At 34.3% G+C, this 15357-nt stretch overlaps 2 protein-coding genes across 5 annotated transcripts in view; one reads left to right on the top strand and one right to left on the bottom strand.

Annotated features, from left to right (window-relative positions):
• LOC111056636 (pre-rRNA-processing protein TSR1 homolog) overlaps positions 1 to 15357 on the bottom strand; it is a 432307-nt gene that overhangs the window by 209796 nt on the left and 207154 nt on the right. The gene's annotated exons all lie outside the window — the stretch shown is intronic.
• Positions 1 to 15357, top strand: part of LOC111056627 (Fanconi anemia group M protein homolog) — an 80317-nt gene that overhangs the window by 37543 nt on the left and 27417 nt on the right. For 2 of the 4 annotated variants that reach the window (XR_005571903.1, XM_039433484.1), the window contains exons 1-4: positions 8774 to 8980; positions 9962 to 10067; positions 11954 to 12238; positions 14327 to 14506. Coding sequence is in view for 1 of the 4 variants with exons in the window: in XM_039433485.1 (XP_039289419.1) it covers positions 1891 to 2022; positions 4983 to 5111; positions 8774 to 8980; positions 9962 to 10067; positions 11954 to 12238; positions 14327 to 14506 (1039 nt within the window). In the remaining 3 variants the exon portion in view is untranslated. Of the gene's footprint in view, positions 1 to 1890; positions 2023 to 4982; positions 5112 to 8773; positions 8981 to 9961; positions 10068 to 11953; positions 12239 to 14326; positions 14507 to 15357 lie in introns of those variants that run through there. The other 2 variants (XM_039433485.1, XR_005571904.1) reach the window with 2 other exon arrangements.

Here is a 15357-nt window from a genome sequence, read left to right as displayed (position 1 = left end):
AAAAATGTTACTAGTAGTTCTTTGTAATTAACTTGTATGTAATTCGGCAACATTTTCAATATTTAAATTTTATTGTTGATAGAATAAGACATTGATGTTGTCAATACCACTATCTTAACCTTTCGATAGTCGCGCTGTTGTAAAAAGTACAACAGTGTCAGTTTTTTTGCTGCACAAAACTATTGAATAGGGTGGTGTCAGTGAATGAGTCACCTATGCATTCCAAAACTTTCCCCCCATCACTGAGTTGCAGTATCAACCGAGCAATGGTTCAGTCTTTAGGTGACATTTAGTCGCGACAGTGCATAAGTAGTGTATATGTTAGACAGTGCATATGATAGGGAAAGAGACTGCCAACGAACCAATAACACAGAATTGTTGGCTTTGCTTGGTGTACCTTATTGGGCTACGAAAAGGTAATCATGCAAATGTTTATAGGTGTAAAATAATCCAATGAGATGGAAATATAAATTATACAATTAATTAATATGTTTTGACAGCAAACAGAGTTATTAACACATAAAAAATAGAATGTTGTAAAAATTACAACACGTGACTGCTCGTGTGATTGAGTAGAAGGTTAATCAATGAATGCTACCACTATAGTGAGGTCCACGTTATAATGGCAGTGGAGAAAGATAGGAGAACAACGCTGCCGATCATCTGTCTTGTCAATGCTTTCTATAGACGTTAGTTGATAAAGGTTTATCGAACTGTTAATTCTCGTTTAAAATAATCAATTATATTTTATTGAGCAAGAAATTATATTTTATAATGAATTTTCATAATTAAGATCAAATAATTGATTAATTATCAATTCTACATTGTTAAAAGACGATCTGGCAACAAAGCAAAGCGAGAAAGAGATAGCGCTATCCGCTTTGTTGAATGATAAACAAGGATAGCAATACCATTGCTAATCAAACACTGCCATTATAATGTGGACCTTGCTATAGTCTACTGATCAATATAGAGAGAGAATATAGGGAGATGATCTCTCTTTACAATACAGAGAATATGATCTCTCTATACTCTATACTATACAGAGATTATGATCAATATAGAGAGAGGAATAGCGCAAGGGTACCTTATTTTTCCTTTTCCTATCATTTTTATAATGTACTTATTGTATGAATGAATAAAGAATGAATGAATATGACTGCTACCACTAGTCTATTTTATGACTGTAATTGTTGTGTGATATATTTGCTCTTATATGTATCTGACGATGTCCATGTATTTGTAAAAATGCTGACGGCAATAAATTATGTATTGATAATTTTACTTTTTGTATGGTTGAGAAGTTGATATTGTGGTAATTATTCATATTGAATAAAAAAGACTAAGAAATTCTCAAAACCCACAGATTTATTGATACTTAGAAAGACCGGTTTCGGTTATTACACCATTGTCAATCTCTGATAAACTCAGAGTTTGACAAGAGAGTTTATCAGAGATTGACAGAATAATACATTGATGTTGTCATCAATTCAATCAAACAATCAATAATTTCATTCAAATTATCAATATTGAATGAAAAAGACTAAGAAATTGTCAAAAACCACAGATTTATTGATACTTAGAAAGACCGGTTTCGGTTATTACACCATTGACAATCTCTGATAAACTCAGAGTTTGACAAGAGAGTTTATCAGAGATTGACAATGGTGTAATAGCCGAAACCGGTCTTTCTAAGTATCAATAAATCTGTGGTTTTTGACAATTTCTTAGTCTTTTTCATTCAATATTGATAATTTGAATGCAATTATTGATTGTTTGATTGAATTGATGACAACATCAATGTATTATTCTTTCAATTATGGATTAATACCAAAACATCTCTTCCCAAACAATCAAATTATTAAAGTTTATTATTTTGACGTCATATAGGAAGACAACGGAGACAGTAGGCTGTACAATTGGAGCCACCCCAAGATGGAGCATCTGGTGAGTGTTGTAAGCGAGCATTTCGAAATGAAAGCAAAGGACGGTGAAAGTACGAAGGCCATCATTTTTTGCCAGGTTAGAAAATTTTGAACATCACTCTAAATTTCATCATTTCCGAATTTCCAACATTTAAAAATTAAATAGTTATTTGGATATATATAATGAAAAATACTACTTTTTCTCCCTGGGGGGAAAGTTTGATGCCCGAGGCGAACAATTTCCCTGAGGGAGAAAAAGCATTTTTCACTCGTGATGTACACAACATTTTTCTTCCACCTACATTTATAGAAACTGCAAATCAAATAATTTTAATAACTCGCGTTATTGGTGACAATGTTTTCTTTTACAACATAACCTAAAAACTGGTCGTCTGGCTGACACTGCCGATTGCACTATCTTTCAGCAAAAGTTGTAACAATTATCAGATGGCCGACTATTAACAATGGCTGATTTCCAATTCACGCGTTTCAGACTTGAATTGAAAATAGAGATGCTTTCCATGTTATTTGAATGGAGTTACTTTTACTCCCTAGGGAGTTTTTCTGTTTTTTAGTCCCGAGAGCGAAAAAGTGACACTAGTATTATGTTTCAGGGAGTGAAGAAGTACTTTAGAAAGTAGGTGGAGGAAATAGTATATTTCGCACCTAGGGCCGAAAATGAGACTTTTCTGGCTCGAAATCGGTTTTCAAGTCCGAGGCCGTAGGCCGAGGACTAGAAAAGATTGAGAGCCGGAAAAACATTTTTGCCCATGGTGAGAACGTTATTTTTCGCCACACAGAAAAATAAACAATATATATATGAAAATAATTTATTGTCTATTATAAGCACTTCCGAAAGCAAACGTGGAAGGTCATAGCTCTAGCAAATCTGAGGTAATCTGAATATCAGGAAATTGTCCAAGTATTTTTATTTTTTATTCTGATTTGTCTAAATAACCTAAAAGATTATGTTCAATTATGTAAGAGGTTGAATTTAAACTTTTTATTCTTCCAAATGACAATAAGATGATATTATTATAAATGTTTCAATTATTGAATGATAAACACAAATAATGAAAAGTTTTTGATCAGCTGTTTTAGCGCACTTGAAATTTGGCCAATCTGAAATCTGAATGTCAATGGAAGTTTAGAAGGTTAGAAGTTCTATCCTACTCTGAAAATCGAATTATTTGAATAGTTTATAATAATATATATCTTATCTGTATTTTATTCATCCAAATAGAATGATAGTATATTATTGCAGAATACTTTATTGAATTCTAGAAGCATAAAATGATTCCGTTATCCACTATGTTCCGTGATAAACACAGTACTAGGAGGTTTGAGGTTAGATTCTATTATACTCTGAAAATTGAATTTGAATAGTTTATAATATTTCATTTGTATTTCATTCATCCAAATAAAATGATAGTATCTTATTGCAAAATACTTTTATTCAATTCTAGAAGCAATAACTTATTCCGTTTCATAAACTATTTTGTAAACACGTTCACATCAAATCAGAATCAGCTGACTTCAAGGTTATTTTACAGCCTAGGGCCGTAAAAATTTTACCGGCCTGGCCAGAAAACAATCACTTTCGGCCTCCATATGACGCACGTAAACCAGCTCATTACATCCAAGTGGGGCGAAAACATTATTTTATACCTATTCATTTTCAATAACAAAGTTGTTAAAACAATGGATTATTATTCAAATATTGGCAGATAGATTCACCTGACACGAACGAATGAACGAACATATTCTGAATTTTAAATTCGAAAATCCTTATCTTTTGTCAGGGGGGCTAATTCAATTGAGGTATAGTTTTGAGTTTTTAAATTTCTGAAACTGATTTCTAAGATTGAAAACTTATTTTAAAACTTGAATATTATGTCTCATACTCACATTTTTACTGTAAACCGAGTTTTATTTTTGTTAAAACTGTGGTTCATCATTCATAATATGTTGTCTCATGCTTACGTTCTTACTGTAAAAATCCTTATCTTTTGTCAGGGGGGGGAATTCAAATTGAGGTATAGTTTTGAGTTTTTAAATTTCTGAAACTGATTTCTAAGGTTGATAACTTATTTTAAAACTTGAATATTATGTTTCGTGTGTCTCATACTCACATTTTTACTGTAAACCTAGTTTTAATTTTGTTGTAGCCTAACTGTGGTTTATGATCCATAATATGTTGTCTCATGCTCACGTCTTTACTGTAAACCGAGTTTTAATTTTGTTGTAAAAAAAGTAAATTCGTATGGCTTTTGTTGGTGGGGAGTCCCTTGCGGGAAGGTCCCACCGCCTGAATATATAATTTAAGCCGTCAATGGGCCTTACGACTGTTATACTTCAGCCGGGACCGACAGTTTAACGTGCCCATCCGATAACACGGGAGTGATCTGGTTAAAAAAACTTTTGGTATTGAGAGGGTTTGAACCCGGGATCTCTATGCTGCTATGCAGGCACTCTATCCACTAGACCACGGATCACTCCAATTTTGTTGTAACTGTGGTTCATCATTCATATCATCTCATGCTCACTTTTCTCACTGTAAACAGAGTTCTAATTTTGTTATAACTGTGGTTTATGATTCATAATATGTTGTCTCATGCTCACGTCTTTACTGTAAACCGAGTTTTAATTTTGTTGTAACTGTGGTTCATCATTCATATCATCTCATGCTCACTTTTCTCACTGTAAACAGAGTTCTAATTTTGTTATAACTGTGGTTTATGATTCATATGTTGTCTCATGCTCACGTTTTTTACTGTAAACTGTGTTCTAATTTTGTTGTAAGGCTAGCTACACACACCGATTTGTTTGTACGATTTTTTTCCGTCCTTATAAATTCTATTAGATTAAACAGATGATGTTTGTCAAGTTCCGTTTAATCTGATAGAATTCACAAGGACGGCAAAATGTCGTACAAACAATAATCGATGTATGTGTAAATGGCGTAACTGTAGTTTATGATTCATATGTTGTGTCATGCTCACGTTTTTTACTGTAAACCGAGTTCTTATTTTGTTGTAACACTGGTTTATGTTACAGTACCGTCTTGTTGTGACCGAAGTTTATGAAATAATCAAGAAATTTGTTCCACTCGCCAAGCCTGTGATGTTCATTGGCCAGAGTAGCAAGGAGAAGGGTCAGGGACTACCGCAAAAGAAACAAATCGAGGTAATTTTTTGAAATTTCATTGACTGGGCTATTCTCATATCATAAAACTATTATACTTCTATCATTATCATTCACAAGCAACTGATGGACAAAGAAACAGACTACAGTCCAAAACTTCTTTTTATCTTAATTTTATATAATAAATTGTCTAAATAAAGGTTTCTTTATTTGAATACTTCAAATAAAGAAACGTTATACTTTTTGTTTAAATACTACTTCCTCTCCTTCGTAATTTTCTCCTTCTTTTTACTCTATTCTTCTTCTCCTCTTCCTTATCCAACTCTTCTTCTCAGACCCCTCCTTCTCCGTCTCCCACTACTTTCTCCACTTCTTGTTCTTCTTTCTTTTCTTTTACATCCTCCTCGAGTCCCACTTCTTCCCTTCCTCCTCCTTCTCCTCTTCTTCCTTCCTCATCATCTCCTCTCTCTTGTACTCATTTTTCTAGTCCTCACTTATCTTCTTCTCCTTAATATTTCCTAATGTTATTCTACTCCCTATTTTGTTTCGTCTTCTATCTTTCCTTCTTTATTAACTTCTCTTTATTCCTCTTTAATAATTGTTCTTTATTCTTTATTGATTCATACAACAAGTACATCATTGAAAATGATAGGGAGAGAAAAAATAAGGTAACCTTGTGCTATTCCTTTCCCAAATTTAGATAAGGATACACATAGCCTTACTCTTCATGTTCTTATTATTATTTGCTTGCATTTATTGCTCTAGTATTGATGAATGTTGTGTTGTGTGGTGTTGAAACAACTAATGAAACAGTTCCCCTAAGGCGAGTTCAACTTGATAATCCTCTTTTTCTTTTTCTCCTTCTTCTGTCTTCTTCTTCGTATTCTCCATCTCCATCTTCTTCTCGTATATCTCACATTTGTGTTTTCTTACTCTTTTTTCTCTTTTCTCTTCTTCCATCTCCACCTCTACCATCAATACGGTAATCCGAACTATTATAAAGATGATTTCAAATTTGTCTCTGAAGGTAGGAGGATAGATGCTTCACATACTAGGACCGGAGAAAGTACTTTAAGGATACCCAATCATCGAACTACTATTTTCACAAAATCCTTCTTAGTCAGTGCCTGTCGTGCATGGAATGCACTTCCTGTTTCTATCAGGTCCATCGAGAGCCGAGCAAGCTTCATCCTGACTTCAAAAAAACATCTTTTTGTTCAAATGACTGAAACCGTCCAGCCCTAGAACGATCACATGACAACCATCCCTCACCCATCCCACCTTTAAACCTGTTATAGAATGAATTATATATTATATTATAGAATGAATAATTGTATATATATAATATATTATATAAACTCATGTTATTTTAATTATCCACTGCATACTGCTGTATATTACTGAAAGTTGATTACCCTGCTTTCAGCCTATTTCATTTTATTAATAAAAAATTTGATCTTATCTACCTATATAATTATTTTAATCTATCAATTTCCTGTTTTTCTCTTAAATATTCATATTAATTAAAACTTTTACAATATTTCCATTAATAAATAAATCCTTAGTTTAATTAATTAAATTAACGTTTTGGTAGAGAGTTAGTGGGGAGGATATTTTTAATATTCTTTCCGAAGAATGGACATTGATATGTCCAAAGCTCCACCAATTTATGTAGATGCATAACAATGCAATTATCTATAGTTGTTATATTACAAATTACTTTTTCATATCATATACAGTTTAATAATTATTTTCTTAGTCTATATTATGTAAATTCATCTATAATTTTGCTGTATTGTAAGCTATTGTATATAAGTGTATAAGCCAGTATATATTGTAATCTACATAAATAAAGTACTCAATCAATCAATCAAAACTTCTTCAATCACTACCTCTTCCTAAGTCCCCTTTATCTTTCCTATATTATCTCCTTTATCTTCTTATTTCTTCATTTTTTTCATTTCATTTTCATTTTTCATCCCACTGGCCACCTATGAAAGGGGTGTACGGATTTTTTCAATTATAATCCAAGTCGTCAATCTTGCATTTCATAGTGCAAAAAGAATTCCTCACTGGAATAAGGACAAACCTGCAACAACTCCTCCCTCACCTTAATTATAAATTTTTCACCTGTAAGAGCCTTAACGCGTGTTGGCAATGAATTATAAAGCCGAATTCCTGCACTCTTTACCCCCCCCCCTCTTACATACTAGTTCGATGAATGTCGTCTCTGAGGTTTTGTCTATATCTGGTATTGTATGAGTGGAACAACTCTCCTGAATTGAACCTATCTTTATTCTTATCAATAACAAATATATACACCTGGTAGTGGGAGAATCTTTAACTCTTTGAAATAATCTCTACAACTTGCTCTAATAGATCACTTGCTCACCCACCATCACTCTAACTGCCCACTTTTGAATCCTAAATATATGTATTGCATGAGTTGAATTGCCCCAAAATATAACACCGTTTGAAAAAGAGAATGGAACACAGCAAAATAAACACTTCTAAGCGTTCCTGTATCCAGCAATTTCATCACGGTTTTTTGAATTGAATTGAAAAAATCTTTATTCATAAACATGTAAAAATACATATGAATAGTGTCACAGAATACTAAATACTAGTTACAAACAAATGTCATACACATAAAATATTATAAAAACTCCTGTAACGAGTACAGGGATAATCTTACCAAATATTCCTTTAACTCAATACCAAACCTTTTAACATCTAAAATTTTCAAATCGTTTGGCAATTTTGAAAAAAATGATCTTCCCCTAAAAACGGTTTCCCTCTCGAATAGGTATAATCTATGTCTTTCAACTATTCTGCCATAACGGGTAAAGTAGCTGTGACTCTGGTTTCTTATTTCTGTATTAGTCTTTCTAAAAAAACATGATGACATCATATATATACTGCCCATAAACTGTCATAATCCCAAGCTGCGAGAAAAACAATCGTACTGAAACACATCTTTCAAGCTTAAGGATTATTCTGATAGCTCTCTTTTGCTGCTTGAGTATCTTGTCCAAATTCTTTTTGGTTGTACCGCCTTAGATACAAAGTCCATACGCCAAATGTGAATGAATTACAGCATGGTATACCGACTTCAATGTCTGGACACCACAAACATTGGACATCTGCCTTAGAGCATAGAGACCTGTGGAAATTAGAACCTGTTGGTTCTAAGAACAAATACTGCCGAGTTGAGTTTGCATTTTAGCTGGTCTAAATGAGGTCGCCAGGAGAGTTCAGAGTCCAGCACTACTCCAAGTACCTTTGCCTCGTTTGCTGAACCTATGTTTCCATCTCTCGTATCCAATACTGCTTCCCGAGCCGTCCTGAATGGAATCTGCATAATCTTATTGTAATTCAGTACCAACATATTTGAGGCCAGCCATTTTTCTAGTTTCTGAAGGGCTCTTCTACTTTCAGATTCCATATCATGCTGACTACATTTATGCTTTCTCTTACATTTAGGGCCAAGTCACATGGAGCGTTTTTTCCAGGCGTTTCTGCACGGACGGCGGACAAGTCGACAGGGCAGGAAGCTCTCAGCTGATTGGGTTGGCGTTCGGGAATCATCTGATAATTAGCCAATCGGAGAACTCCCTGCCATGTCGACTCGTACGCAAAAACGCTTCGTGGGTCCTTAGTTTTTCCCATTCTAATCTATTCCTTTCTGGTGCTGCATTTTCCAGGTAATGAAACAGTTCCGTGCGGGCGAGTTCAACGTGCTGATAGCGACCAGCGTGGCCGAGGAAGGCCTGGACATTGGTGACGTCGACCTGATCGTGTCGATGGAGACGCACCGCTCGCCCATCAAACTGGTGCAGCGATTCGGACGCACCGGGCGTAAGCGCAGTGGACGCTGCGTCGTGCTGCTCACCAGTGGCGTCGAAGTGCGGGTCAGTCAATTTCCAATTCAATTCATGTTACATTAGAACTTCTATAATTCGTAGTTGACGGGTCTCCAGTTATAAAGGGTACGAATTATAGAAGCTATGACGGAGAAGGTGGAGGATGAGGAGGACGAGGTGGAGGAGTAGGTGGCGGAGGAGAAGGATGATGAGGAGGAGGAGGCTAATTTTGGATGATGAAAAAGGAATCATTCGAATTATAAGATGCGAAATATTTAATGAGCAATCACAGAAATTATGACAAAGAACTACATGGACGTGTAATTTGAACTGACAGATAAATCTTGCACATTGTGATCCTACTTGCCTATAATTTTTCTAGAATATAGTACTGTTCTATACAATTCATACATTGAACGATCACGCAGAAAACTATAGTGAGGTCCACATTATAATGGCAGTGGAGAAAGGTGGAGAACAACGTTGCCAAACCTCTGTCTTGTCAATGCCTTTCATAGACGGTAGCTGATACAGGTTTATTGATGTTATTTAATATTAACTGTCAGTCTCGTTTAAAATTATCAATTATTTTTATTAAGCAATAAATTACATTTTTTAATCATTCCATAATCAGTTTACATAATTAAGATGAAATATTTAATTAATTAATTATTAATTCTACATTGTTTAAAGACGATCTGGCCTCAGAGCAAAGCGAGAAAGAGATAGCGCTATCCACTTTGTTAAATGATAGACAAGGATAGCAATAACATTGCTAATCAAACACTGACATTATAACGTGGATTTCACTATAGTAAACATGTAAAAAAAGCTGTCCACTTTCTTTTGGATTCATAAAACAATGGTAGTCAAATAATGGTTATTATAAAATGCAATGATTCAATAAAGTGCAATGAAAAAGTGCAATGATGATAAAGTCATGATTTTTGTAAACTTTTTCATGTCGTATGCTACTTGTGTAAAAGAGAATTTTTTTTATATTTCAATGAGTTTGATCGTGGCTTTCAGAAATTCAACGAAGTTATGTCTACTCAAAAAAACTACTCATCTATAATTTCTGCACCAGGAGTCAGAGCTTCTCTGGAAGAAAATAGTCCAAGGATGGTACCACAAAGTGAGTGTAATCTATACTATAATAAACGAAAGAACTGGCTTATACACGTACGGGATAGGAAAATTATGTTTGACTCATCATCACGTCTGAACTACTGGACTGATTAACTTGAAATTTTGCATATAGATTCTTAATTAACCGTTATAGGCATATTTTCAATTCTTCAAGTTTTCAGTTTGTCAAGTTTTAAAATAGACCCTTGCGGAGCACGGGTTACCTGCTAGTATTCAATAATTCGTTGAATAATGACCTTGATCATAATCAACTCTTTGTTGTTTGATATGCTGAGTTGAATAACGAGATTAACTTATCTCATTTCATCTTCCTATAATATTTTTCAAATTAATACTTAAGTTGCCTTAAGGAAAATGTATACAAAGATTACAGCTTGCTGCTGAGAAATACATTATCAACTCTATGTGTCGGTTGCACAACAGCCGGTTAAATTTTAACCGTGAATAATTTCACGAGAACAAATCAGTGAAGTCGTCTTTTCTAAAAGGCCTTCTCTGATTGGTTCTTGTGAAGTTAATCGCGGTTAAAATTTAATCGGCTTCTGTGCAACCGGCACATAGAGTTACAACCGTGGATAGATGGACAATACACAATGGATCATTTACTCTATTAGTTACATTAGTGGATGGACACATTAAATCGTTGGTCTCGGCTGTCTAAAAGCAGTCGTCAAATCATGTCAGAGGCCCTGAATATTGATCAGGTGCGACCTGAAAACTCAAGACCTGACAAAAGACTCAGAATTCAAAGCTCAGGACACAAGAACTGAACCAGCCAGGCCACTCAGTATTTATTTTTTTTGTGGATAAGCTAATAATTTACTAATTATTTTTTGTCTGTTGCTTAAACCGCCATTTTATGAGGTTTCTGTTATATCATTAAGTGGAAGGAGAGTGTCTAGCTGGGACAATGACAGGCGTTCATGCCCTTGACCAATAGCAGTACTCGCCTACTAGTATAAATTATGCTGCTCTTGTATTTAGTTTTAGTTTATCAGAGATTGACAATGGTGTAACAACCGAAACCGGCATTTCTAACTTTCAATAAAATCTGTGGTTTTTGACAATTATTAGACTTTTTATTTAATTACTATTAATTATTCGTTTTTTGAACTATTTTTGACGACAATACAGTAAGTTTTTGAATAAAAGTTATTAAAAACTAGTACATTATTAAGTGAGTGCACAGGTCGATGGTTTAAATAAACTATCAATTGTACGAGTTACAAAAATTGATTAGAATAAATAACCAGTTTTTGATATTTTTTACAGATTGCAACCCAAAACTAATAATTTTTATAATATTTTTGTAAATATTGCGACCCAAAACTAGAGTTAATTGTTTAATATTTTTGTATAGATTGCAACTCAAAACTAATTGTTTAATATTTTTGAACAGACTGCAACTCAAAACTAATTAATTGTTTAATATTTTTGTACAGATTGCAACCGAAAACTAATTAATTGTTTAATATTTTTGTACAGATTGCAACCAAAAACTAGTTAATTGTTTAATATTTTTGTACAGATTGCAACCCAAAACTAATTAATTGTTTAATATTTTTGTACAGATTGCAACCAAAAACTAATTAATTGTTTAATATTTTTGTACAGATTGCAACCAAAAACTAATTAATTGTTTAATATTTTTGTACAGATTGCAACCAAAAACTAGTTAATTGTTAAATATTTTTGTACAGATTGCAACCAAAAACTAGTTAATTGTTTAATATTTTTGTACAGATTGCAACCCAAAACTAATTAATTGTTTAATATTTTTGTACAGATTGCAACCAAAAACTAGTTAATTGTTAAATATTTTTTTACAGATTGCAACCCAAAACTAATCAATTGTTTAATATTTTTGTACAGACTGCAACCCAAAACTTCAACTACTCCACATCAAAGTTCAGAAACTGGACAAACGTAAGCAGTGTGACATACGCAACGTATTCGGCAAGCTAGATACGTCGCGAACGTATCCGTCCACGTCTGCGGCTGCGGCTGCGTCTACGTCTGCGGCTGCAGCTCCTCATGTGCCGGCGTCTGCGTTTTTGACGGACGCAGAGCTGGCCCAAGTACGCGACGAATTGGGATCATATTTTCCAAATTTCGATCGGTTGCCTGCCAGCTGTGAACTGTGGCCTAGGCAGAAAGGTGAGTTAAAATATAGAGATAAGATAGCCCATGTTGTTTTGTATCAAGATGAGATGATACTGTATCATATTGGGTTGATACTGTATCACGTGTGGTGATACTGTATCGTGTGTGTTGATACTGTATCATCTATATCATGTGTGGTAAAAGTAAAGTAAATTCGTATGGCTTTTGTTGGTGTGGAGTCCCAAGGTTCCACCGCCTGAATATATAATTTAATAATATAATTCAATGGGCCTTAAGACTGTCATACTTCAGCCGGGACCGACAGTTTAACGTGCCCATCCGATAACACGGGAGTGATCTGGTTAAAAAACTTTTGGTAATGAGAGGGTTTGAACCCGGGATCTCTATGCTGCTAAGCAATAACTCTATCTACTAGACCACGGATCACTCCTATGTGTGGTGATACTGTATCATATTGTGTTGATACTATATCATATGTGGTGATAATGTATCATTCTGTGGTGATACTGTATCATTCTGTGGTAATACTGTAACATTTTTTTATGATGATTCCATAGAGATAAGATAGCATAAAAGCCGAGGCGATAGTCCTGGTAGTTATTTTTTAAAAAGCTATGTGACACTGGTAGTCTCTCATAATGTGCCCTTCTTACACTCTCACACCAAAAAAACAGTAATAATAGACAGAAGTCGATAGTAATCAGCTTAAGTTAACAAGAAATCGGCTTGAAATTTGGAACATGGATTACCTATACCATGGGATATCTTCTTATACTGTATTTTCTCTCTTCTTAAAGTTTCACAAATCAAAAACTTGATAGTTATTTTCACTGGATAAATACAGGATGGAAATTTAAAAAGTATAAAATCAAACCATCTGGAAGGTGACAGTGTACTTACAAGTAGTCGGGGTGACAACTAGACGGCTATCCGGTATTACCATAGAGAAACAATAGCGTAAGTAGATATCCCATGGTATAGGGCGTTTATGTCGCAACTTTTACTGTTATCTCAAGCCGATTACTGTCGATTTTCACGTTTTGACAGGGTAAGAGTGCATGAACGGCAAACTATGAGAGACTACCAGCGTCATAAAGCTTCACAGGAAAGAACTACTTGGACTATCAGCTTGAGATAACAGTAAAAGTTGCAACATAAACGCCCTATACCATGAGATATCTACTTATGCTATTGTTTCTCTATGGTCCCAGTGACCTATAGTCAACCGCACGAAAATAGTCCGATGGAAATGGAACAGATGAGTGCAATGTTGCTAAATAAGATTCGATCGACGTTGTCCACAGTTGATTGTAAGTGAGAATTAATTGATATTTTTATAGTAACTTTAGTTAACTGCACGAAAACAGTCCGATGGAAATCGGAACAGATCAATGCAACGTTGCCAAATGAGATTTGTTAAACGTTTTTCACAGCTGATTATAATTGAAAATTAATTTAATATTTGTAGTTCTGTGAACAGTAGACCTCACGCAGTATTCTCATCCACAAATACCTGATTGAAACTATAGACCTTATGGAAATACAGCAATAGACTGGCTTCTCCACACATCTGTGTAATCACTTGTCAGCTGAATGATGAATAATTCTATAGTCTGATTTTCACTCCAATATTGGCGTATGAAGGAGGCTCCTTTTTCCTTTTATATTATCCTTGAAATGCAAAATTTCCAAAAAACCTTGTATATACGTCGACGCGCAATTAAAAAAGGAACATACCTGTCAAATTTCATGAAAATCTATTACCGCATTTCGCCGTAAATGCGCAACATATAAACATTCAAACATTAAGAGGAATGCCAAACCGTCGACTTGAATCTTAGACCTCACTTCGCTTGGTCAATTTTTAATCAATAATACAATATACCTGACAAAATGGCAACATCTATGGGTTTGGTGGTTGGGGGGAGGGAGTTGAGGAGGTTCTCAGCTTTCTTTCGTGACCACTTGAGCCAAAAATTAAAAAAAAAACTTATTCCTCTCAACGATACAATGAATAACAAAAGTAAACTAATAAATAATTATTTTAGAACGGTATCATGAAAATAGATAAATTGTGTTTATAAATTATTCTGAAATAATGATTCATTTATGCATTCATAGGGCCACGACTTGAGATAGAAGAATTCGCCAGTGATAAGTTCAGCAGATACTCAGACTGGTTGGATTGGAACAGCGATCTGCAACAAACACATGTTGTGGGCCACTCGAGAGACACCAACATGCTTGTACATCTACTGCAAAAGGCAACTGAAATCAGGGAGAGAACTGACAGAAGTGATGGTAAGATATTTAATAAATCTTATTATTATCCTATTATCTATTAATTTATTTCATTGACAATCACAAATCATAATATTATAATATATAATATGATTGGGAGAAGACTACAAGCATAGCTCAAAACTGTCTTCTCCCGAATTTTTACAAATGAAAGTTTCAAAAAAGAATGAGGTTAAGATTTCACTTTTCACTTCAAAAAGTCCAATTTCCACTTTAAAACTAATGACTAAACTAGTAGTTCTGTGAACAGTAGACCTCACGCAGTATTCTCATCCACAACTACCTGATTGAAACTATAGACCTTATGGAAATACATCAATAGACTGGCTTCTCCACACATCTGTTTGATCACTAGTCAGCTGATTTATGATGAATAATTCTATAGTCTGATTTTCACTCTAATATTCACGTATGAAGGAGGCTCCTTTTTCCTTTTACATTATCCTTGAAATGCAAAAATTCCAAAAACCTTGTATATACGTCGACGCGCAATCAAAAAAGGAACATACCTGTCAAATTTAATGAAAATCTATTACCGCGTTTCGCCGTAAATGTGCAACATATTAACATTTAAACATTCAAACATTTAAACATTAAGAGAAATGCGAAACCGTCGACTTGAATCTTAGACCTCACTTCGCTCGGTCAACTAAAATTTTAAATTTTGATATTTAAAAACTAAATTAAAAACAAAAATACTTCACTCAAATCTCTACAAATTGGAAGTTTTTGAGTAATTTTACAAAATTTTGGGACAGAAAAAAACATAACTTTACTATTAGCACAGCTGTTTATTTATATATATATAAAAGCGAAATGGCACTCACTCACTGACTGACTGACTGACTCAC

Source organism: Nilaparvata lugens, chromosome 7 (genome assembly GCF_014356525.2).
Source record: "Nilaparvata lugens isolate BPH chromosome 7, ASM1435652v1, whole genome shotgun sequence".
NCBI classification, from domain to species: domain Eukaryota; kingdom Metazoa; phylum Arthropoda; class Insecta; order Hemiptera; family Delphacidae; genus Nilaparvata; species Nilaparvata lugens.
Note: the sequence above shows the minus strand (reverse complement) of the source record. Positions and strands in the feature narration are given on the sequence as shown.